Genomic DNA, 25,580 nt, shown 5'->3' on the forward strand with positions numbered 1-25,580 from the left:
TTTCATTCCCTTTTGCCAGAAGATATGCCGGGGAGGTGAATGTGTTTAGTTCTAGTGCTGACAGATGTGAGAGCGTGTTCAACTCTGTCTTCCAGCTACCACTGCCACGTGTACCCCTATCCAAACACAGCCGAGGAGCGGAGGGAGATCCAGGAGGGGCTGAACACCCGCATCCAAGATCTCTACACTGTGAGTAAGCTGGAAGTGGATGCCTCTTTATCTGAGGGCTGCCAAACATTTACACATATATTTTCTCTCTTTTTTAACATAGATAATATTGGTCGTAGACAAATCAAGATGTTCTAGTGAGATTGGAATATTGCTTCCCTCCCTTCTCCCCATGGAAGTTTTATTTTAGCAACTTGTTAGGAACCTGAGTAGTAATGACAAGGCTTTAAAAAAAGATTCTGTGGTCACCTTTGATATGTTGGATGGTAATTCTTTATTCTTTTTGAGACAGGGTCTCTGTCGCCCAGGCTTGGAGTGCAGTGGCGTAATCTCAGCTCACTACAACCTCTGCCTCCTGGGTTCAAGCGATTCTCCTGCCTCAGCCTCCCAAGTAGCCGGGATTACAGTCACGCACCACCACGCCCGGCCAATTTTTTATTTTTAGTAGAGACAGAGTTTCGCCATGTTGCCCAGGCTGGTCTAAAATTCCTGACCTCAAATGATCCGCCCACCTCAGCCTCCTAAAGTGCTGGGATTACAGGTGTGAGCCACCGTGCTCAGCCTGGATTGTAATTTTTTTTTTTTTTTTTGAGGTGGAATCATGCTCTGTTACCAGGCTGGAGTGCAGTGGTGCGATCATCTCAGCTCACTGCAATCTCTGCTTCCCAGGTTCAAGCAATTCTCCTGCCTCAGCCTCCCAAGTAGCTGGGATTACAGGCGTGCGCCACCACACCCTGCTAATTTTTTTGTATTTTTAGTTTCATCATGTTGGCCAGGTTGGTCTCGATCTCCTGACCTCGTGATCCACCCGCCTCGGCCTTCCAGAGTGCTGGGATTACAGGCGTGAGCCACTGCCCCCGGTCTGGATTGTAATTCTTGATCACAAAAGACAAGCCAGCTCCAGTTAACATGGTGAGGGCATTATTTTGCCAGTAGGATTTAAATTCGTTTTTCTATTGATGACAGTGAGGGTTCTTGTTGGCACAAAGTGTCCTTCTGACTCAGTTAAGCGAGAGGATTTCTTGGTAGGATGGGATGGGCGTTGGTGGCCCACAGGGTTGACAGGGGCGAGGCCAAGCTTGGGAATGGGTAGGAACCCAGGGAGCTTGCTGGACCCTGGTAGGCCATCACGCTGCCGCAGTGACGATGACATCTAAGCATTTCCTGTGCCCTGGGGTCGTGTTCTCCAGAGGCAACCTCCCAAAAGAGGGCATCTGATTGACTGAGCTTAGATTTTTCTGCCCACCTCTGAGTGGTACTAGGGGCAAGGAGAAGGAAGGAATGGCTCCCTTAGCTGCCACCAGGATAGGCAGGTGCCTGGAATGATCCTCTGTCAATGGGGAGAAAGTCCTCTAAGGGAAGTCGGGTGCCAGGTGGACAAAAGCCAAAACATGCCCACTCCACTGAAAGCCCCGTTGTCCTTCCCCAGGTACTGCACAAAACCGAGGACTATTTGAGGCAAGTGCTATGTAAAGCCGCCGAGTCTGTCTACAGCCGTGTGATCCAGGTGAAGAAAATGAAGGCCATCTATCACATGCTGAACATGTGCAGCTTTGACGTGACCAACAAGTGCCTCATTGCTGAGGTCTGGTGTCCTGAGGCGGATCTGCAGGACCTGCGCTGGGCGCTGGAGGAGGGCTCGGTAAGGCTGCCTTCCTCTCCTCTGCCAGGAACAGAAGAGAGACTGATGGAACTGATAAATTCAGAGAAAAAAAGGAAGTGAGAATTTCATAGAGTAATGAGAATGCTGTGTGTTGACTCTTCTTTTGTTTTTTTAAAATATTAATTAAAAAAAATTAAAATAGAGATGGGGTTTTGCTGTGTTGCCCAGGCTGATCTCAAACTCCTGGCCCCAAGCGATCCTCCTGCCTCAGCCTCCCAAAGTGCTGGGATTACAGGTGTGAGCCACTGCACCCAGCCTTGGCTCTGTTTTTGAACTGAAATAATGGTGAGCTGGTCATTCAAAGCTGTATGTGATTACATGTGTTTTTAAATTGCTCTTTTGAGTAAGTAATTCATTCACATGGTTTAAAAGTGAAAAGAAATAAAAAAGAGTATGAAAGACACAGTGCAGTGACTTCCTCCCACCCCATAGCCTTACTTGTCCACGTCCTCCACTCAAAGATAACCATTACTTCAGTTCTGTTATTTCTTTGAGTTTCTTAACCATAGATAAGCAGATAGGAGTAGATATTATTTTTCTTTCTTTTTCTTCACAAAAGGGCACTATTCATACTGTTCTTTTCACTTAATAAAACTTCTCTATTTTTCTTATTTAATATTCTATTGGTGCGTGTGCATACCATGGTTTATTTAACTAGTTTTCTGGTCATTTAGGTAGTTTCCGCTTTTACAAATAGCACTATGATGTCACATCTATTTGTAGGATAAATTCCCAGAAATGGAATTACTGGACTGATTTTGATAGATGTTGTCAGCTATTGTATTTCTCTCATTGTGAGTGAAGGGGAATACCTTTTTTTTGTTTAAGAGCCTTTTGGCTGGGCACGGTGGCTCACACCTGTAATCCCAGCACTTTGGGAGGCCGAGGCGGGTGGATCACGAGGTTAGGAGTTTGAGACCAGCCTGACCAACATGGTGAAACCCCATTTCTACTAAAAATACAAAATTAGCCGGGCGTGGTGGCACATGCCTGTAGTCCCAGCTACTTGGGAGGCTGAGGCAGGAGAATCGCTTGAGGCGGAGGTTGTGGTGAGCCAAGATGGCACCATTGCACTCCAGCCTGGGCAACAAGAGCAAAACTTTGTCTCAAAAAAAAAAAAAGAGCCTTTTGAATTTTCTTTTTTTTGTGAACTATCTGTTCATATTCTTCAGCCATTTTCCATTGTACGTTGGCCTTTTTCTTACCAATCTCTGTTGGCTCCTGGTCTGTGACACCAGTAAGAATATTTTCCCCAGTTTGTCCCTTATCTTTTGACTTAGGATGTTTCTGTTTGTTTATTTGTTTGTTTGTTTTGGCCATGCAGAAGTTTTTTGTTAAATATAGTTGAACTTATCCGTCTTTGCTCTTACACCTTCCAGATTTTGAATCACAGGCTTTTCCCACTGCAAGAAGGTTATAGTGTAATTCTTCCACGTTCCTGTGAGGTTTTTCTTCTACATTAAACTCAGTTTTTGGTCATGGAAAGAACAGGTTTACATATTTCAAGTACAGTTAAGGAAACACCTTTTTCATGAGTTTTTTGGTTATATAACCATGTCTCATTACACAATTCTGTGATGATACAAATGTAAAATATAATGTCCATTATGACATAAACATGAAATACCCAGTGCTGAGAAAGACAGCAACACATAAATAGTATTTTGTTATTTAGAGTAGGAACCACCTATCTGAGAGATAAACACAGATGATTCTTCTTTTACTGAGGTGACATCAGTTTGAAGGACATGACTAGTACTCCTGTTATATGTGGTGTGTGTGCTGCTTTGTAACTTTCAAGGTGGCTGCATTCGATTCACATCGAGCCCATGGTGCTGCTTCTGCCGTCTCCTGCATGCACACGCAGGGGTCTCTTGAGAGCTGCATATTAAGGTCTCAGTGACCACGTGTCCACCTCCCGCTGCATAGTTGTTCTTTGCTCCGCTTGTGGGCACCGACTCTTGGTTTCCCTTCAAGGGTACTGAGCTCTCAGCCTACCTCTTACTGCTCATAGTCCCCGTCTCTTCGCTTTCCTCATCTCTCCTGTCCTTTGTTATTTTTCTCCATAAGTAGGTGACTGAGACATTCTCCAGTGTTGATGAAAGCTGGCTCATCACCTGCATCCCCACACCTCATGAATCTGGCTCTTCACAGTTGCCTTGGTAGTCAGCTTGTGTGTACAGGATGCCTTTTTTTTCTGTCGCCAAGATTGAATTTGATCAGGTACACAGGGGTCTCACATGCAGAACTCCTAATAGGCTGTGCCAGGCGGAAGCGCGGAATCTCAGCCTCCAGCCTGCAGATCCCAGTTCTTGGGTTCATGTCTCTCTAGTCACTTGGCTGCCTGAAGCTCATTGCCTAGAGAAGCCTCAGAGAAGCTTGCAAGAATCATATTCTCTGAATTCTCATGTTGATCACAGTGGCTGTCTGCTGCTTTTTATAATGGGGAGTGAGTTTTTCTGGAAATAAAATTCTGGGCTCATTTTTTTCCCCCTTGAGTATCTTACACATGTTCCTCCATCTTGCTCTGGCACGTTGCTCCCAACAGAAAGCTTGATGTTAATCTAATTTTCTTTTCCTTGTAATTCATGTGCTTTTTTAGTTTAGTTTTTTGTTTTGTTTTGTCTAGAAAAAGAAATATCTTTTCTTTAAAGACCAGTGATTTTAAGCCTGCGCAACATGGTTAAACCGCATCTCTACAAAAAACTCAAAAGTTAGCTGGATATGGTGATGTACCTGTAATCTCAGCTACTCTGGAAGCTGGGCTGGGAGGATCGCTTGAGCCTGGGAGGTTGAGGCTGCATTGCACTCCAGCCTGATCAACAGAGCCAGACCTTGTCTCAAAAACAAAAAAACAGTGATTTTACAGAATGTGTCTCTCTCTCTTTTTTTTTTTGGAGATAGAGTCTGGCTCTTTCGTCCACGCTGGAGTACAGTGGCACGATACTGGCTCACTGTGCAACCTCTGCCTCCCAGGTTCAAGTGATTCTCATGCCTCAGCCTCCCAAGTAGCTGGGACTAGAGGTCTGCACTACCATGCCTGGCTAATTTTTGTGTGTGTATTTTTAGTAGAGATGGAGTTTCATAATGTTGGCCAGGCTGGTCTCGAACTCCTGACCTCAAGTGATCCACCTGCCTTGGCCTCCCAAAATGCTGGGATTACAGGCGTGAGTCATCGCGCCTGCCAGAATGTGTCGCTTAATGTGGTCTTTCTGTATGTTCTTTCAATATGTAGTCTTTGGCGGTGGTTTTGTTAATTTCATAAATGTTCTCCTGAATTACAGTTTTTGGTATTTGCTCTACTGTTTTGCTTTGGTTTTCTTGTTTTAGGACCTCCTGTCATCTTTCAGTGGAACCTTCTTTGCTTATCTTCAGTATCTGTCACTTTCCTTTGAATCCTTTTTGTCTTTCGTTATTTCTTTTTGATTTGTAAGATTTCCCCTCTTGGTTTGCCTTCTGTTTCTCTTACAGCAGTATGAGGAAGGGTTCTTCACTTTTGTGTTCCTTCTAGTTTTGTCTTACTTCTGAAATAATTTTTTTCTTTTTTTCCTAATTCCTTCTTGAGTTCTGTTACCTCATTTCTGAGTCTTTTAAAATCTGATTCCTGGTGCTTTTTCCTGTCTTGTATTATTTTTTAAATTCTTTTAACTCGTTTTGAAACATAAGTTACAATGGTTTTATCTGTTTTGTGGACATTCTTTCTGGGCATCTTCTCACTGTCTGTGGGGCTGGTATTCTACTCCTTGGCTTTTTTCTTCTTATGACCTTATGTAAGATTGGGCTTCTCTCTCCTCTTGCTCACTTTTAAATGAAATTAGACTTTTGAGGCTGGATGCGGTAGCTCACGCTGGTAATCCCAGCACTCTGGAGGCTGAGGCGGGCGGATCACTAGAGTCCAGGAGTTTGAGACTAGCCTGGCCAACATGGCGAGACCCTGTCTCTACTAAAAATACAAAAAATACAAAATAGAAAAAAAATTAGCCAGGCGTGGTAGCACGTGCCTGTTATCCCAGTTACTTGGAAGGCTGAGTCATGGGAATCCCTTGAACCCCAGAGGCAGAGGTTTAAAAAAAAAAAAAAAAAGATTTATGGAACATGGTGAAGATACTTAGCTGCTCAAGGAAATTCATTTTTTAGACAAGGTCTCACTCTGTCTCCCAGGCTGGAGAACAGTGGTAACGGTCGTAGCTCACTGCAATCTCAAACTCCTGGGATCAAGCAATCCTCCCGTCTCATCTCAGCCTCCTGAGTAGCTGGAACTACAGGCATGCACTACTATGCCTGGCTAATTTATTTATTTATTTATTTATATTTTTTTGTAGAGATGGGGTCTCTACAAAAGACACGGTCTAGTCTTGAACTCCTGGGCTTAAGTGACCCTCGTGTCTCAGCCTCCCAAAGTGCTGGGATGACAAGCATGAGCCACCATGCCTGTCCTGCTCAAGGAAATTCTATATTATTACACAAGCAATATAAATATATTTACATGAAATTAGTTTTCTGGCAGATGTTTTATGGTACTCAAGGAACTTTTAGAGGCGGCAAGTTCAGGATAGCGTTCCTAACCTCACTGACGGTTTTTTCTTTTTTTATTTTTTGTGTACTGAATGCAAACACGTCGGGTCCTGGATCTGAGATGTCCTCTGTGTCTCTCTTGTGGACTTCTCTGTCTTTTCTCTTTCGTTCCTGTCCTGCTCAGTTTTGATCTCACTCCCAGCAGTTTCTCCTCAGCGTGTGGCCCCTCAACAGGGGAGGCCCTGGCAGGTCAGTGCCGTGAGTTTAGGGACTGGGCTGCACCGCCCCAACCCCTGCAGACTTCACTGCCCATGGCCCCTGTGCTGTCGCCTACTCTTGGACTGGACAGAACTCTTCCCAGTTCCAGCTGCTTTTTGTGGTTTGGCCTCCTCTGCTTTCCCAGGGAGGATCTTTCTGGCCGTTTTGGGTGTTGTTGGCCCAGGCCCCTTGGAGGCCACATTGCTTACTTGCATCCTCTGCTCTGGCGGCTGCTGGGTAGGTCTTGTAGCTGTTGGTGGTTTTCTCACCCATTTGTATTTTGGGGACTGTGGGGACGTGGTTTGGCTGTAAATGCCATCCGTAGGCTTTAGGTCTTGCTAGCTGGTTGCACTTTCTGTTCTGAAGGGGACTTGGGAACGTTCAAAGCTGTGCCACCCTCGAGAATTTCCCCAGAACCCCATTACATGCATATGTTTTAAGACACACATTTTGGCCGGGTGCAGTGGCTCACTCCTATAAATAATCCCAGCACTTTGGGAGGCTGAGGTGGGCGGATCACCTGAGGTTAGGGGTTCGAGACCAGCCTGGCTAACATGGTGAAATCCCGTCTCTACTAAAAATACAAAAACTAACCAGGCGTGGTGGTGTGCAATGTAATCCCAGCTACTTGGGAGTCTGAGGCACGAGAATCGCTTGAACCTGGGAGGCAGAGGTTGCAGTGAGCTGAGATCACACCACTGCAGTCCACCCTGGGTGAGAGAGTGAGACCCCTTCTTTAAAAAAAAAGAAAGACTTATTTTGACCAGAAAATCTACTATTCTGGCAATAACCTGTTTACCTTATTTTAAAAGTGTTTTCGTTATAAATCAATATAATGCATTTCAGAAGAATTGTAAACACTGATGGATAAAGTTATATTTATGATTTTGCCATAATAGAATTCATGTTGACATTTTGGTTTATTCTTGCCTTTCTCATTTTTTTATTAAGTATACTGCAGTTGTCTCAAACTTCCTCTTTCTTCACCGTTTTTAAGAGATAAAGTACTCAGCGTCGGTTTTCTGTCAGTGACTGAGCCGACTCCATACCCATGTGCCCTGCATTCCCCAGCCCCCATTCACTTCCGGCACATTCACTCCTGCTCTCGCCCTTCCTTCTTGGAGACCACAGCCCCCAAGTGCCGCCCTCAACAAGCCCCTGCTTCCTCACAGATGGACTTTTCCTCCAGCCCCTCTGGCTGCTCTTGACCCTGTTGAGTGGAGATTAATCCTGCACCAAAGCCACACACAGAGCGTTGCCAAAGCAGTAACCCAAGGCTAGGCACGGTGCTCACACCTGTAATCCCAGCACATTGGGAGGCTGAGACAAGTGGATCACCTGAGGTCAGGAGTTCGAGACCAGCCTGACCTACGTGGAGAAACCCCGTCTCTACTAAAAATACAAAATTAGCCGGGCATGGTTGTGCATGCCTGTAATCCCAGCTACTAGGGAGGCTGAGGCAAGAGAATCGCTTGAGCCCGGGAGGCAGAGGTTGCAGTGAGCTGAGATCACACATTGCACTCCAGCCTGGGCAACAAGAGCAAAACTCCATCTCAAAAAAAAAAAAAAAAACAAACAAAACAACACCACCACCAAAAAAACAAAAAACAAAGCAGTAACCCAGATTCGTTGAATATGGATAGTTATTTTCTTCTTGGATAGTAATTTTTTACCTTTCCTTGTTTATGTGGAAGAGAGAGAGTGGTGCTACAATCCCCTCATTCATGAATATAATCCCCACAAAAGAAACACCCCCCACTCGGATCCGCACCAACAAATTCACCGAGGGATTTCAGAACATCGTGGATGCTTATGGAGTCGGAAGCTACAGAGAAGTCAATCCAGGTTGGAAGTCTGATTTGTAAATACCTGTATTTCCAATGGCATTGCTGCATTCTTGCTCTAAGAATGGAATAGATATTTGGAAAGAGAGGCTGACTGCTACTTTTTTGCTATCTTATTTAAAGGTATAAGGTTTTAAATGTAACCACACAATCCTATCTTGTGAATTCTGGAGAAAGTCAAGATTGTTATGTATCATTGTGTTTGAATGAACTCAGATTTTCCATATTTGCTGTGAATCAGAAATCTCTTTCCCTTTTTTCTGCAGCTCTCTTTACCATCATCACCTTCCCGTTTTTATTTGCTGTGATGTTTGGAGACTTCGGACATGGCTTTGTGATGTTTTTATTTGCCCTCTTGTTGGTGTTAAATGAAAATCATCCCAGACTAAATCAGTCACAAGAGGTAAAAATATAAACACTCCAGCTCATATATCTGGTTAGGTGGCATTAGCAGTGACCGAAAGAGAGACACCTCTTAGATGTTCGCTGTAGGCTGTGGCTGTGCTGGGCAGGTGTGTGGCCTGTCAGCTGCGGCTGACAGGGATGTCTGCGGGGCCAGGCTGTTTTCTGAGAAGTGAGTGGTGAGGGTCATGCCCACACCGACAGCTGTCACATGGACACCCTCCAGTAACCATATTCTGCTCTCGCCTTGCCCTTCACAGATCATGAGGATGTTTTTTAATGGCCGGTACATCCTCCTGCTGATGGGGCTGTTCTCAGTGTACACTGGCCTCATCTACAACGACTGCTTTTCAAAGTCAGTCAACCTGTTCGGCTCCAGGTGGAACGTGTCGGCCATGTACAGCTCCAGCCACCCGCCCGCAGAGCATAAGAAGATGGTGCTTTGGAAGTAAGTGTCCCATAGCTGGTGATGCTCTGGGTGGAAAGCATGTTTCCTAGACCTTCCTCCTCCCAGGTCAGCCTCCTCACTCTGCTTTTTGTTACAGCGACAGCGTCGTCAGGCACAACAGCATTTTGCAGCTGGATCCAAGCGTTCCTGGAGTGTTCCGAGGCCCTTATCCCCTTGGCATTGATCCTGTGAGTGTACCACACTCTGTCGTTGTCTCTGGATGCTCTGTGGTGCCACCTAGCTTCGGGCGCCACGAATGTCTCTAGACTGTTGAGCAGGATTCACGCTGCCCTGAGCGGGAGGTGTTCATTAGCCCCTGTGCATCCCAGTCTTGGACACTGGGAGGGGAGGCCAGGAGCTGGGGCGCCCTCCGTTTGGGAAGGTGAGGTCAGAGGAAGTCCTCAGAGAGCCAGGGCTGCGTTCTGTCATGTGTCCTACCTATTTTCCTCTGTCTAAAAATGGCACTTCACTAGCCCCGAAATGTGTGCCATTTTCTACATTTCTTCCTCGTATATGTGAACTTTTAAATACCCTTGATCTTGAAAGAAATGGTATGGAGTGTTAGAGCTGAAAGGAAGCGTGAGGTTATTGTGGTGCTTATTGGGGTAGTTGTTTGGAATGGGAAAAGTGTTAGTAGAAAGAAAATGGGGAAGTACTCACGCCTGTAATTCCAGCACTTTGGGAGGCCGAGGCTGGCGGATCACGAGGTCAGGAGATTGAGACCATCCTGGCTAACACGGTGAAACTCCATTTCTACTAAAAATACAAAAAATTAGCCGGGTGTGGTGGCGGGCGCCTGTAGTCCCAGCTACTCAGGAGGCTGAGGCAGGAGAATGGCGTGAACCCGGGAGGTGGAGCTTGCAGTGAGCCGAGATGGCGCCACTGCACTCCAGCCTGGGCGACAGAGCGAGAGACTCTGTCTCAAAAAAAAAGAAAATGGAGAAGTAGCCCCAGGGTGCCAGGACCCCAACCCCTTCAAGGGCTCAGCAGGCGGTAGCTGAGGCACTGGACCGCAGGGCTGGGTGGGGTTTTCCTGAGCTGTCAGGAGTCTTTCTGGAGAATCAAAAGAATGACTCAGAAACCATCTCAAAATTGGTTTGTGGATGTAATTGTGTACAGTCATTAAACTGGGCAAAAAAAGTCTAGCATTCCTTAACCTGGGCTCTCCAAGGAGGAAGTATCTCTTAGTGTGTTCTGTTTATTCTTATCTCTAATCATGATTGGTATAATTTCATGTTGTAGCATTAAGTCTTAATGGAATTGAAAGCTTGGAAACACAGCTACAACAATTTCTTTAAGATACAGCATTTTGGAGCCAAATTCAGTAATAACTTGTAGCTTTGTGTTTAGGAAAGAAATGTTTCTGAATAAGGGAACCAAGGAAGAAAGTTTGAGTGAGTTTTTTTTTTGGGAGGCATCGGGGAAAATTGGGGTATGGTTTGTCTTCTTTCTGTTTTAACTTAATTTTAAACTAGGCATTACATTAATTTGGTTCAAAAGTAAACCAATGTGTGTACATTATACATATAAAATACGTATTTTAAAATAATATATAAAAGTTTATATAATATAAATATATCAGCGAAGTTTACTGGCCTCCAACTTCTCAGCCCTGAATACCTCATTCTAAAATCTTATTTTTGCAAGGGCAAAATGAGATAGTTCAGGGCTAGGAACTGGGAGGCTAGAAATTTTAAAATTAGCCGGGAGTGGTGGTACGCGCCTGTGGTCCCAGCTTCTCGGAAGGCTGAGGTGGGAAGATTGCTTGAGCCAGGTCAAGGCTGCAGTGAGCCCTGATTGCTCCACTGTACTCTAGCCCCTGGCGGGCTGTGAGACCCCTTATCTTAAAAAAAAAAAAAAAAAGGCTGGGCACAGTGGCTCACACCTGTAATCTCAGCACTTTGGGAGGCCAAGGCAGGCGGATCACCTGAGGTCAGGAGTTTGAGACCAGTCTGGCCAACATGGCGAAACCCTGTCTCTACTAAAAATACAAAAATCAGCCAGGCGTGCTGGTCCAGCTACTCAGGAGGCTGAGGCAGGAGAATCACTTGAACCCAGGAGGTGGAGGTTGCAGTGAGCCAAGATTACGCCACTGCACTCCAGCCCGGGTGATAGAGCGAGACTCTTCAAAAAAAAAAAAAAAATTCTTTTAATAGACCCTGTTTCCCTTTTCCTAACCCACCTGAAGGGCAGGCTGTAGGAATTAATTTTCATACAGTAAGAGAAGCAGTCAATGAGTGGGGAGGTTGTGGGGACTCAGACTGGCCGGGGCACCCTGGGGAGGTCAGCCATGGTCTTGAGTCTCTCTTGGCAGATCTTCGGTTGCCCACTTGCAGCATTTCTGATTTCACTGTATTCACAGCTAAACTTTATGACAAAATAGACATACAGGAGCATGTATGGCACATGTATGTAAACTTGTGATAACACATGTATGTCTCCTGCCCAGGTAGAGGGGACATAACCCAGGACCTTGAGAGCGTCCTGACCCTTCCAGTCTCTGAGCTGTGTGTGACTCTCCCTTGCCTTGCCTTTCGTCAAGACTTCCTAGGCACATCTCCCTAAACGCTATGTGGTTCCATCTGGCATCCTTTGACGTTAACACCGATAAAATTGTTTTGTAGCTGTCTGTGGTCCTGGTTTAAGGAAATCAATGGTTCTCAGATTGAAAGCATCAAAAGAAAAGCCTGAATGTTATTTCCTTCTTAAACTTAGAGGCACTTTTCAAGTTAAGACAGGAACTTTCTTGAGTGTCACCTGTTGAAGGAAGTTAAAGATTCTGTTTTGTCTTGTTTGGTTTGGTTTTAGATTTGGAACTTGGCCACAAATCGCCTCACTTTTCTAAACTCTTTCAAAATGAAAATGTCCGTGATTTTAGGAATCATTCACATGACTTTTGGAGTAATTCTGGGAATATTTAACCACTTGTAAGTACAGATTTTTTTTAAGCAATATTTATAAACCAAACTTGGCATTTCTTCAGTTTTGCTTCTTGTTGGTGACTGTATTTATTGGGTAAGGGGCAGCCAATATGATGTTGTATTTACATGATTCTGTTGAAGTTATTTAGATTTTCTGTGGTTTCAGCAATTCATTCAGCAAATATGTATTTATCGAGCACATAGTAGTGCCAAGTGCTGTTCTAGGCTCTAGGAGTTCAGCAGTGAGGAGGGCAGAAAAAAGTTATTGCCCCAGTGGAGCTTCCATTCAAGTGAGGGAGACATGTGACATGTGCATTCATGTCGATTTCTAGAAGGGGTGCTTGTCATATTCCTTTTTTATTTTACAAATAAAAAATCTTTTTGTTTTTACTTTATTAGAGCTAGTATATGAAAAGTAAGAGATGGTGTCATTTTTCTCTAACTAGACCTGTTCATTCTGATCTCTAAACATAATCTGTATAATTTGATGCTATAGCTTTAAGTCACTATAACTGGAGTTTTGAAAAACTTATAACAATGTAAGACACAGCATTTTGGAGCCAGATTCACTAATATTATGTAGCCTTACTTTAAGGAAGGAAATTTTTCTGAATAAGGGAACTAAGGAAGAAAGTTTGAGTGAGATTTGACCGCAAAAACTGTAGTAGTTTTGGCCGACCTCACATCTCTTCCTCGTAGATGTATCTGGACACTCAGATGTATCTGGAGTCATCATATGAGAAATGATGTTATTCTGAAATTCGCTTTATAGTTTAATTGCAAAGAGTTTAATTTACTTTTTTTAACTTAGGCTGATCTTGTTCATGGGTTGATTGATTCCTTTTCTTTCCTAGGCACTTCAGGAAGAAGTTCAACATTTACCTGGTTTCCATCCCAGAACTTCTCTTCATGCTCTGTATCTTTGGATACCTTATATTTATGATTTTCTACAAGTGGCTGGTTTTTTCAGCAGAAACCTCCAGAGTTGCTCCCAGCATTCTGATTGAATTTATTAACATGTTTTTATTCCCAGCCAGTAAAACAAATGGCCTTTACACAGGGCAGGTGAGTCATCTTTCCACTCTCATGAACTTGACGAAAGTATTCCCAAGAGCCTTTTATTCTGAGCAGTAGAAGTGTTGGGGTGATCTCCACGGACTCCCAGGAGCCTGGAAAGGCTGCTTCTGTCTCTGCGTGTGTCATCACTGGAGGATGCCAGTCCAGCTCGACTGCTGTGTGCAGGCAGCATGAGCAAACTTGCTGCCACTCAGTAGCCATCAAAACGAGTAGGAAGAGGCCAGGCACAGTGGCTCATTTCTGTAATCCCAGCACTTTGAGAGGCCAAGGCTGGCGGATTGCTTGAGCCCGTGAGTTCGAGACCAGCCTGGGCAACACAGCAAGACCTCATATCTACAAAAAATACAAAAATTTGCCAGGCATGATGGCTGCACCTGTAGTCCGAGCTACTTGGGAAGCTGAGGCAGGAGGATCGCTTGAGCCCAGGAGGTCCAGGCTGCAGTGAGCCGTAAATGCACCACTGCACTCCAGCCTGGGTGACAGAGCAAGACCCTGTCTCAAACCAAAACCAAAACCAACAAAACTGGTGGGAAGAAAATGCATTACCAGAGGGATCCTGAGGGCTGCCCAGTCCCCCCATTTAGAAGGGACCACCTGGATCACAGCACATGGACGCTTTCAAAAAATGAGCTTTCCTCTCACTGTGCATTTGTGTGATGTCACAGTGGGCTCTAAGGGCTGACTGCTCTGCCTGGAGGCCCCGCTCTGCCGTTTCCTCAGGATGGAGCTTTGAGCAGATGACTAACTTCTCTCTGCCTCCGTTTCGTCATCTGTAAAATGGGACTAAAAACAGGAGCTGGTTCATAGTGTAGCGCACATGTGTCCAAAGTGCGTACGAACGTGCTTGCACAATCCAGCTACTCAGTAAATGTCAGCATTTGCCATAGTTCTTACCCACCTTACATTGAGGGTCTTTCTGCTGTGAGCGCCATGGCACCTCCTGCCCACAGATGCTGGTCCAGACATGGCTCACCACGTTGTCCAGTGTTTGTGAGGACGTCTGGGGAAACCCTCCCAGTCGGTGGTATCAGAGCCTGTGTTCCACCTGAGCCGTGTTTTGGTTTTTCATCGTGTTGACCTGTGAATGGAGCATTTGGTTTTGTTTTTCACATTCAATATTGGGTGCTGGAAAGTTTTAAGTCAGATTTGAAGCTCAACTTACGGAACTTTGGCCTCGTTGACGAGATGCATATTTGCGTTCTTTTTGAACTTTTTGTTTCTGTTTTTTTTGTTTCTCTTGTTTATGATTTTTAAGAATTGTATTTTATCATTATTTTATTGAAGCTTTGTACAATGGCATAGATACCACACATAAATGCAGGGGCGTTCAGTGGGCACAGGTGCTGTGGACGGAAAGATCAAGGAAGGGCAGCTACCTTTCTTTAGCACCTGCCGCATACCTGAGAGTGTGCTTTCCTTACTTAGTGTTTCTTAATTCTCACAATAGCCCCAGGAGGCAGGTGGTGTCATCCCCTGTTACTGATGATAACTGGTGGCTCAGGGCAGTCCTGGTCACTCAGCAGTCTGTAGGGCCAGGCTGTTAACTTAGGTCAGCCTGGCTCCAGCCCAGGACTTCTGATGTGGCTCTGCCTGTGGCCGCCACCTTTCTCGGCATTTCAAGAGGTTCATCGTGTTGATGGTGTGTAGATAATACAGCTTTGTGCCTGAGTAGCACACAGAGCTCTAGGAACCTGTTTTTGATGAGGGGCGACCATAGAGAGTGATAAGCTTGGACAGCACAGTGTCCTGTCCAGACCCTGGAAAGCCATGCAGACTGCTGTGGCTGTGTAAGCCTGAGTGGGTTTTGCTTTTGATTTAGCTTTAAGTAACTATAAGTCTTCGTTTTTCTAAGGAAGTGTTTTTGGTTTTGTTCTGAATTCTCTTCCACGATTTTCTGTGTGTGGAGGTAAATCCACTTGCTTCACACTCATAGTCCTCAAACAGTCTTTATAATCATCAGATAACAGGAAAACAGAACCAAGAATATAAAAAATATTCTGCTTGTGCTTATACTTTCTCATTTACAGTGTTTACAGAAAATGATTAGTTGGAGTTTGACTCTCTTTAGAATTTTTGTAAAGTTTCCTTGCTGGTCTAAAACAAAATAATGCTTTACCACAGGGTCATTAATGTTATTCATCAGTTCTAGAATTCAGCTATGAGTTTAGGAAAAGAAAACCCGCTGGCAAGTGTAGCTGGCTGGCATTTACTGAATGTTCCTCGCGTGGAGACATTGTTTGATCTTTCCTGATTTCATCGTGTGCTGCTGACTCTGCAGGCAGGCCTTCACGTTTTAATCGGGTTTCTCACCTTCTGCCCTAACAGGAGTATGTCCAGAGAGTGCTGCTGGTTGTCACAGCATTGTCTGTCCCCGTCCTCTTCTTGGGAAAGCCACTGTTTTTGTTGTGGCTTCACAATGGGCGTAGTTGCTTCGGGGTGAACCGGGTAAGTGTGGGTTTGGATGCATTTACAACTGTGAGCAAAGCCTGCTTTCTGTTATACAAGGATTGGTGTAGAAAACACCGCCTGGAGGGTCCCTGTCTCTTGATTTAAAAGCCAAAGCTCCCTTTATTTAAAACATTGATGTTGGCTGGGCGTGGTGGCTCACACCTATAATTCCAGCACTTTAGGAGGCCAAAGCGGGCAGATCACTTGAGCTCAGGAGTTTGAGACCAGCCTGGGCAACATGGCGAAACCCTGTCTCTACCAAGAATACAAAAATAAGCCAGTGTGGTGGTGTGCACCTTTAGTCCCAGGTACTCGGGAGGCTGAGGTGGGAGGATGGCTTGAGCCTGGGAGGCAGAGGTTGCAGTGAGTTGTGATCGCGCCACTGCACTCCAGCCTGGGCAACAGAGCAAGACTCTGTCTCAAAATAAATAAGTAAATAAAACATGGATGTTGAAAGAGCCTGCTGTGTCCAGAGCCTGTGGAGACCCGCCCTGCTGGTGTGAACTACAAGCTTATTAGGAGTTTAACTCAGTCCTTCAGTTCAGATGGGCACAATTTAAATGCCTTTTTCCATATTCTTCTTAATTTCTTCTTTAAGATTTTCTTTTTTCTTTTCTTTTCTTTCTTTCTTTCTTTTTTTTTTTTTTTTTTTGAGACTGGAGTCTTCCTCTGTTGCCCAGGCTGGGGTGCAGTGGCACTATCTCAGCTTACTGCAACCTCTGCCTTCCGGGTTCAAGCAGTTCTCTTGCCTCAGCCCTCAAATAGGGGGACTACAGGCACCCATCACCACGCCCTGCTAATTTTTGTATTTTTAGTGAAAGACGGGGTTTTGCCATGTTGCACAGGCTGGTCTCGAACTCCTGACCTCAGGTGATTCACCTGCCTCGGCTTCCCAAAGTGCTGTGATTACAGGTGTGAGCCACTGTGCCTAGCCTAAAGAACTTTTTTATTGGCAAAGAGCTGAATCATTAAGAGAAACAAAGAAACTATACAAGTTTGGTTTTGTCACAACCTTGTGGTTTTACAGGCACTGACTCTGTGCTCTTTTGGTTGTTAGAGTGGCTACACACTTATAAGGAAAGATAGTGAGGAAGAAGTTTCACTGCTGGGAAGCCAAGATGTAGAAGAGGGAAATCACCAGGTGGAAGATGGATGTAGAGAAATGGCATGTGAAGAGGTAAATCTTTTCAACTGCTATTGATAAACTTAGATAAGTAACCAAGCTTCCATAGAGATAATCATGTTAAGATAATATTTAATCATCTTAAAAAATGGTTAAGAAAATGGGACTTCCAGCCTCCACAACTATGAGAAACCAGCGCTTTCCAAATGCTGTTTGATGATAGAGTTGGTGGCATTATATGAGTTCGGGTCATTTTGTCCTTTCACTTCTCCAGTGGGATTTCTGCTGTTATATTGAGTTATGATTGGAGTGACTTAAGGTGCCATGAACATTGCTTTCAGAAGCTTCTTGGGTCAGTCAGAACTTTTCCATAGTTGCAAGAAATAGAGACCCAGTTTTTCTGATTGTGAAGGGATTTTACTGGCTCACAGCAGGACAGAGGTAGAGTTGGTTTCAGGATGATTACAGTTTTGGGGTTTCCAATTCCAAGAGGCCTTGTTTGGCTTTCTTTCTTTGTAAGTTTTCTTTATATTGTGAAGTCAGTTGGCCCCATGATGCTAGAATCATGGTCACAAGTTGCCCTGGGCTTATTTTTTCAGTCTTTCCATCAGACAGCAAAGTGCCCTTACCAGCTTGTTATTATTAGGAAAGAATCCCCAAATACCTGCCGTCCCTGGACCAGTGACTGCTGCCTCAGTCCCCTGGACCAATGTCTGCTGTCTCAGTCCCCCTTACCAGTGACCGCTGTCTCAGTCCCCTTTACCAGTAACTGCGTTCTCAGTCCCCTGGACCAGTGACTGCTGTCTTAGTCCGCTGGGGCTGCCATAACAAAATACCACGGACTGGGTGGCTTCAACAAGAGACTTGTTTTTCATAGCTTCGGAGGCTGGCAGGCCCGGACTGAGATGCTGGCAGGCTGCTTTCCCCTGAGGCCTCCCTGCTCAGCTTGCTGTGTCGGCACAGGGCCCTTCCTCTCTGCCTGCACCCCTGTTTCTCCTGCTCTTCCCAGAAGACAGTAGTCACAGTGGGTCAGGGCCCACCTCCTGACCTCACTCAACCTCAATTACCTCCTCAAAGGTTCTGTCTTCAAATACAGTCACATTGCTGTTAGGGCTTCAGCATAAGACTTTTGGGAACATAATTCAGAGCCACTGTGGTTGGGGGTACAAGGCTGGACAGGGAAGTAGTGGCTCCCCACAAAGAACAGAGGTGCGGTCCCAGGAAGACTGCAGAGCATGGCCTCCTTTCTTTTCATGGAAACTTTATTTTGGCCATTTAGTGAGGACCAAACAAAATGTCTTATAATCAGCATTTTGTAATTATTATGTAATTTCGTGTTTTAATTCGGGACAATCAATAATTAAGTTCTAGGATCATAGAGAAACAAAAGCAGAGCTGGAAAGCGCATGAGGGTCACCTTGCCTGGTGCTTTGCAGCCCTTTCCCTGCCAGGGACCCCTTGCATAGTTTTCCCTGGTTGGCTCTACTTAGAATGCTCACATGTAGTGAATCGCATTCTACTCTTACAGTTGGTGAATACCTATTTTATCAGTAGATGTTTCATAATTACTGAGACCTGCCCCGGAATCCCATTAGTGTAGCAGCTGTGGCCATGGCAGTTCCTCTGGTCTACCCTCTTGGTTTACACAGGGGAGTCTGAGGCGTGGGGTGGGAGTGGGGCTGATGAAGGTGGGGATTTGGGGTGGTAAAGTCTGGTCATGGAGCTGGGTAGTGGCAGAGTGGTGGACAGAGTGCGTCTTGGGTTTCTGTTCCTCACACTCTAGCGTGTTCTCACCAGCATCCAGCTGGCAGCTCTTTCATTGTAATCCTTGAAGTGGAACCCACTTGGCATGTAGAAGTACACATGTAACATGACTCTTAACATATCTTGTGTGATCTCTCTCAGTTTAATTTTGGAGAAATATTAATGACCCAAGTAATCCATTCCATCGAGTACTGTCTGGGATGCATCTCCAACACCGCCTCCTACCTGAGGCTCTGGGCGCTTAGCCTGGCTCACGCACGTAAGTTCCTGCTTAGACCTGCAGTTCCCAACGCCCTGTAGCTCCAGCAGACTCAGGGGGCGCTGTGGGATATTTTAACTTTGTAACTAATAGTCATAGCACCATCTTTCACCTGCCATGTGAACTCACACTGTTCACTACTGAATACACAGCTCTCTTGGCTGTTTCTTTTGGCTGAGGGGTGCTATGGAAAAATCACAGAGGGAGTCTCTCTGAGGCTGGTCTGGCTTCAGAGGCTGCCCAATTAAAAAAAAAAAATCACTGAGACACAAGAGGCTTTGAGAACTGAGAAGGCTTGGGAGCCTCTGGTGTAAGCACTTGCTACTGTTGCCATTACTGTTTTGTTAGTAGTTACTTTATTCAGTGCTGCCTTACCAAGTGTGAATATCTGTTTATTTCAAGCAAGTCCTGCCACAGCACTCATGGGTAGCCTTGATCACAGGAGTCCTCCCTTTGCACAATTCCAGTAATGCACACATGTTAGTTTCCACAGTGTAGTTAACACCTGTTCCCCAGCAGCATGGTTCCCATTTCAGTCACTACAGTACCTAGCTGTGCAGGTAGGTGCAGGTGCATTTACTAACCTATGTGCGGCAGGTGTTGTGATGAAGGTGCTGATAACCCACCAGTGGTGCTCGGCAATGTTTCAGGACGTTGAAGATTTGTGCAAAGGGTGCAGTGTTGCAAGTGGGTTCAGACGTAGAAAAGAATAGGACAGGCCGGGCACAGTGGCTCGCACCTGTAGTAATCCCAGCACTTTGGGAGGCCGAGGCAGGTGGATCACCTGAGGTCAGGAACAGGAGTTTGAGACCAGCCTGACCAGCATGGCAAAACCCCATATCTACTAAAAATACAAAAATTAGCTGGTCATGGTTGCGGGCACCTGTAGTCCCAGCTACTTGGGAGGCTGAGGCAGGAGAATTGCTTGAACTTAGGCAGAGTTTGCAGTGAGCCGAGATCACGACACTGCATTCCAGCCTGGGTGACAGAGCGAGACTCTGTCTCAAAAAAAAAAAAAGCTAAAAAAAAAAAAAAAAAAAGGACAATTTGGCAAGTATTAGGAAAGATGCTTGCTCTGGATCAGGTCACCCAGCTTGCCAAGTTACACAACAGGAACCAAGCACTGTTCAAACTACCCTAATAAACTGTTTTTTTTTTTTTTTTAAATAACAAGACTTTAATACTCAGTGCTTCTAATGTTTCAAAGATAGATTTACCATTTTTTCATTTCCCTATATTTTTTGTTAAAACATTAAAAACTCTCTTATTGGCTGGGTGCTGTGGCTCACGCCTGTAATCCCAGCACTTTGGGAGGCCTAGGTGGGCGGATCACGAGGTCAGGAGATCTAGACCATCCTGGCTAACATGTGAAACCCTGTCTCTACTAAAAATACAAAAAATTAGCCGGGCATGGTGGTGGGCGCCTGTAGTCCCAGCTACTCAGGAGGCTGAGGCGGGAGAATGGCTTGAACCCGGGAGGCAGAGCTTGCAGTGAGTCGAGATCGTACCACTGCACTCCAGCCTGGGTGACAGAGCGAGACTCTGTCTCAAAAAAAAAAAAAACCAAAAAACAACTCTCTTATTGTCGGCTAACAATATAGCCGACAATAAGAGAGTTTTCAATGTTTTAACAAAAATTTTAAAGGCCTCAGAGCAAACTTTTTTTCCCGTGGATTAATAGGGATGCTTCGGATGTCTTTGATTGCAAGGTCTTTTTTGTGCTTCTGCACTACTGTGCAAAGCAAGCACTGCCTGTGCTTGTGGAAACTACGGGACAAGAGAGTGTCTTTTTTTTTTTTTTTTTTTTAAGTTAAAAAAAATGCTTCTGTTTTTATAAGCATAGCCAAAGGTCTGGAATTTTATGGCTGAAGGGGCCCTGTCTCGTTCGTCTCCATTTTGCAGAGGTGGTTACTGAAGCCACTGAGTGTCGGTCCTTTACTCATGGTCATCCAGTTGGTCTCTCAGTGGCAGAACCAGGCCTGGGAGCCTGTTTCTGGCTGCCTGGTCCAGTGCTGCTTTGGGAGGTCACAACCCAAACCTAGTCTGGGGCAAGACCTCCCTTTGGGAGATGGCCTCTGATGTTTTTGGAGCACCGGGTCTTCCTTAGTGTTTGAGACTGTCTTGGAGCTGACTGGCTTTCACATGAGAAACAGTTGGGTCTGTGTTACATGTGTGTCTATTATTTTATGGGATAATAGTTCAGAGCTGTCAGGGGGAATCTCAGTCCAGGTAGCTCACAGAGGTACCCACTGTACATAAGCGAGCGTGACCTGTGCAGGCTGCACTCCTTTGCAGAGTTGTCTGATGTCCTGTGGGCCATGCTGATGCGTGTGGGCCTCCGCGTCGACACCACCTATGGCGTCTTGCTACTGCTCCCGGTTATCGCGCTCTTTGCAGTTTTGACCATTTTCATCCTTCTGATCATGGAAGGGCTTTCAGCGTTTCTTCATGCCATACGCCTCCACTGGTGAGTTTGAAACCTAGCCTTGGAACTGTTATTTAAAAAACATACCCACCCCCCCACCGTCCCGCCCAACCAAATATACACAGCCCCTGCAAAATCTAATGCCGAATTTAGGCCAGTTCTTCCCTTCCCTTGGGATCTGTGTTCATATCCTCTGAGTTAAAATTGTATTTTGGGCCGGGTGCGGTGGCTCGTGCCGGTAATCCTGGCACTTTGGGAAGCCAAGGCAGGTGGATCACGTGAGGTCAGGAGTTCAAGACCAGCCTGGACAACATGATGAAACCCTGTCTCTACTAATAATACAAAAATTAGCTGGGTGTGGTGTCGTGCGCCTATAATCCCAGCTTCTTGGGAGACTGAGGCAGGAGAATCGCTTGAACCCAGCAGGCAGAGGTTGCAGTGAGCCGAGATCATGCCATTGTATTCCAGCCTGGGGGACAAGAGCAAAACTCTGTGTCAAAAAAAAAAAAAATGTATTTTGTTTCTGAACTATTATCACAGACAAGTAAAAGCAAGTTTAAGTTTGCAGAATACTTAGTATGTCTCATACTCCTAATTCACTTTGGGTCTGACAGGTTGCTCTATCTTATTGCAAAATAAATCCTTCTTATGTATTTCTTAATGTTTTATGGTGTAGGTCAGATTACTGCTCTGTGCCTCCAGTGACCCAAGTGGCAAGAGAGGGTCACGTTACTTGTGCACGTGCTTTTGTGTGTTGGGCAGTGAGAGGCAGCGGATGTGTCAGAGTTTCTGTTCACACTGGGAAAGCCAGCACAGGGTTGGGGGTGGGGGGTGGTGTTGAGCTAAGTAAAAATATTTGTGCCAAGAACATATTTTGGAATGAAGCAATTTCAGCACAGGAATTTTTTTTTTAACTTATAAATGTTGTTTTAAGGAATGTGATTTCATAATCTTCCATTAATACCTGGCTTTTTTTTTTTTTAGGGTAGAATTTCAGAACAAATTCTACGTTGGTGCGGGCACCAAATTTGTTCCTTTCTCATTCAGTCTACTTTCATCAAAGTTCAATAACGACGACAGTGTGGCATGATCATATTGCTGTAACCAACAAGCTTTCAGATTTATGGAGAATGACCATGTTATAGACCTTCACTTATGTCAGATTTATGATAGGAAAAATTCCATCTTCATTACTGCCTTATGACATAGCCAAATAATTCTGTAAGATATACCTCTTCCTCTTATGTTAAATATTTTGTAAAGTTTACCAATTTGAGATATAAAAATTTCTTTTGGTTTTTTATGATGAGCAAATATAAGTTAATGCCAAACGTTATGTTAAAGTTATTTTTTCAAATACAGAATTGGGGGAGAGAAGCCAATTTTGCATGGCTAATTGAAAATGGTATTAGATACTTGATTCCTTTAAGCTTTATTTAAAACCAACAACAGAGTTAATCTGTCACCTAAAGTTGCCAGGTAATATTTTCCAATAGCTGAAGTAGGGATAGTTTTTAAAAAAATTTAATGATGGGTAATCAAAACATTCACATTTATTCTGCTGGATTTAAAAATATGCACTTTTTTTTTTTTTTTTTTTTGAGATGAAGTCTCTCTCTGTCATGTAGGCTAGAGTGCAATGGCACGATCGTGTCTCATTGCAACTTCCACCTCCTGGGTTCAAGTGATTCTCCTGTCTCAGCCTCCTGAGTAACTGGGATTACAGGCATGTGCCACCATGACCAGCTAATTTTTTTGTATTTTTGTAGAGATGGGGTTTCACCATGTTGGCCAGGCTGGTCTCGAACTTCTGAGCTCAAGTGATCCACCTGCCTCGGCCTCCCTAAGTGCTGGGATTACAGGCGTGAGCCACCATGCCCGGTCAAAATATGCAAACATTTTTTATCTTGTGCTACCTAGAATTACAAGTAGAGGATTGTTTTTACAATTTTATCTTGTTTTAGTAATTGGGGACACTGGGATAAAATGACATACAACAAATGGTTATCCCACTTGTATATTTTTTTAAAGACTCTTATCCTGTTATCCTTACATAAAACCAGTTGTGATAATTGTATGTATGGAAAGATAAATTATATACTGAGCCTTAAAACCCAGTGTGACTGTAGAAGATATAATGCGGACATGATTTGAATTTAGTGACAGCTTGGCTGATGTCACTGAACCAGAAGGGTTTATACTGAGTGAAGGAAAGGTAAAAAGTAGTATTTTGTATATTTTTATAACAAAATATAAATGAAGATATTTTACCATGAACAGATTGCACTTATCCTTGAGAACAGTCTAATGATAATTTTTTTTTTACTTTCAGACTGTTTCTAGCTAAAGTTCTGATAAAAGTATTGAGTTAATTTAAACTTTCAAACACTGTTTAGATCAGTTGAAAACTAATTCTTAATAGCCATTATTTTATAATCTTTAGTTTAAATTCATCTGTTTATTTCACATTTAGTTTTTTGTGAACTTGAGTCAGTCCTATTGAACATTTTGATCTATATTCTTGCAAATTATGTTAATTTTTCATATTTTAGTTTGATTTTAGACAATTATTTTCAAAAAGAAACCTGACTTTTTTTCACCTTCTTGACATTGTGAGTGATACACATTAAAAGGCTATTTGCCCCCATCCTCCTCTATCCTATTTCGAGGTAGAGAGCTTGGCACTTCTGTTACAAGCTGAGAGTCTGGACGTGCTGAGTTTAATGTGGCTGTGCAGGTGATTTCAAGGCATGAGCTGAACAGCGTTGACATAGCCGTGACCTAAAATTAAACCCTTTCACTTACAGTACAGATTCTGTGTGCTACTTGATGAGATATTACCCAAGACCAGTATGGACTTACTGCTTTTTGTCCCTCATATTAAATTATCAAATGATGCCGATGAAATGCTTGAAAATGATTCTGCTCTCAAAGTTATGCTTCCCTAGAAAGGTGTCATGTCGGGCACTTGTGTTGGGTGACAATGACATCCCAGCAGTGCTGGTCAGATCTTAGAGTTGCTTTCACCTAGAGCTGATGCTTCCACAAGGGGACATTTGTGTTACTTTGCTCCAGGGATCTGTCATAAAAACAATAGTAACTACTTCATCCCTAGGAAGCCCAAGACTTCAGGGCACTGTTAGCTGATTGGTAAATAAGGGACATGATATTCACGGGAATTGTTTACTGCTCCCCACTAGTAATTCTCATGGGGGCCACTTTTTTAACTCTAATTAACACCTCTTCTCAGCATAGAGCAGAGGATGCAGTCATTTCTCTGTTGAAATCTATGTAGTATTTATGTAGAATGTCATTATATGAAAAGCGAATTCAGAATCCTAACTCTGGGAAAGCGCTCTCTGGAAATGTAGTTTGATAATAGTGTGTTATCGGTGCCATGGGAATTTGTTTCTCTATAAAGCGATGGGCTCCAGTGTCATGTTACCAGAGTTATTGCTCAGTTTCGTTTGTTTTTAAGCCTTTTGCTAGAACCTATTATGTATCCAGTTTTTAAAACATACTTCATTCCCTTGATAGCAGGGATCCAGAGCACAGATGGCAAGTTGTGTGGATGATACTGAATATCTGTTTATTTTCCTAAAGATAAATGTCACGACACGACATTTTTCAGTTTTTATTTAGATGTTTATTACCATGTGTTAGCAGAATCTTAAAACCCAAGGGATTTCTTTAGTAAACTAGACTTTGATTCAACCTGCTGGGCTGGAGACTGCAATTGCGGTGGTCAGTTAAGGAGTGCAAAGGGTGTTCTGTCTGATAGGATCTGGGTGAGCCCTGTGGACTTTCCAGCAGCGAAAGGACTTAGAACTCCTCTTTCGCTGAATGCTGCTCTGTTTCTGTTTCTGGAATGGATATTTTATAACAACATTCTGGTGTCAGCATTCCCTCAGCAGTTATTTAAAAATTTTTTTATTTTATTTTTTTTGAGACGGTGTCTCACTTTGTCACCCAGGCTGAAGTGCAGTGGTACAATCTCGGCTCACTGCAACCTCTGCCTCCTGGGTTTAAGCAATTCTCCTGCCTTAGCCTCCTGAGTAGCTGGGATTACAGGTGCCTGCCACAGTGCCCGGCTAATTTTTGTATTTTTAGTAGAGACGGGGTTTCACCATGTTGGCCAGGCTGGTCTCGAACTCCTGACCTCAGGTGACCTACCCACCTCGGCCTCCCAAAGTGCTGGGATTACAGGCGTGAGCCACCGCGCCTGGCCCTCTGCAGTTGTTTAATAAGGCACAGAATACCTGTAG

General features: G+C 44.3%; 1 protein-coding gene and 2 long non-coding RNA genes across 4 annotated transcripts in view; 1 reads left to right on the plus strand and 2 right to left on the minus strand.

The window, feature by feature from the left end:
* The window catches only part of LOC129049258 (uncharacterized), a 33,769-nt gene extending 21,358 nt beyond the window's left edge, over nt 1-12,411 (minus strand). Inside the window, exons 1-2 of the long non-coding RNA XR_008512195.1 lie at nt 11,481-12,411; nt 9,959-10,051 (exon numbers count right to left, since the gene is read on the minus strand). This is a non-coding gene — a long non-coding RNA (uncharacterized LOC129049258). The remainder of the gene's footprint in view (nt 1-9,958; nt 10,052-11,480) is intronic.
* Nucleotides 1-22,646, plus strand: part of ATP6V0A2 (ATPase H+ transporting V0 subunit a2) — a 45,093-nt gene extending 22,447 nt beyond the window's left edge. Inside the window, exons 8-20 of one of the 2 annotated variants that reach the window (XM_003778155.4) lie at nt 96-189; nt 1,598-1,810; nt 8,299-8,449; nt 8,715-8,851; nt 9,111-9,298; nt 9,396-9,486; nt 12,107-12,225; nt 13,074-13,284; nt 15,622-15,741; nt 16,802-16,921; nt 18,773-18,890; nt 21,186-21,357; nt 22,300-22,646. In XM_003778155.4, the coding sequence (XP_003778203.2) occupies nt 96-189; nt 1,598-1,810; nt 8,299-8,449; nt 8,715-8,851; nt 9,111-9,298; nt 9,396-9,486; nt 12,107-12,225; nt 13,074-13,284; nt 15,622-15,741; nt 16,802-16,921; nt 18,773-18,890; nt 21,186-21,357; nt 22,300-22,405 (1,840 nt within the window). In that variant the 3' untranslated portion in view covers nt 22,406-22,646. Of the gene's footprint in view, nt 1-95; nt 190-1,597; nt 1,811-8,298; nt 8,450-8,714; nt 8,852-9,110; nt 9,299-9,395; nt 9,487-12,106; nt 12,226-13,073; nt 13,285-15,621; nt 15,742-16,801; nt 16,922-18,772; nt 18,891-21,185; nt 21,358-22,299 lie in introns of those variants that run through there. The other variant, XM_054527693.2, reaches the window with a different exon arrangement.
* LOC134759456 (uncharacterized) lies at nt 13,196-13,941 on the minus strand. Its single transcript, XR_010135686.1, has 2 exons — nt 13,843-13,941; nt 13,196-13,629 (listed from the first exon to the last, which is right to left on the minus strand). It is a non-coding gene; the product is annotated as an uncharacterized LOC134759456 (long non-coding RNA).
* Nucleotides 22,647-25,580: the final 2,934 nt, after the last annotated feature.

Source organism: Pongo abelii, chromosome 10 (genome assembly GCF_028885655.2).
Source record: "Pongo abelii isolate AG06213 chromosome 10, NHGRI_mPonAbe1-v2.0_pri, whole genome shotgun sequence".
Taxonomy (NCBI): Eukaryota; Metazoa; Chordata; class Mammalia; order Primates; family Hominidae; genus Pongo; species Pongo abelii.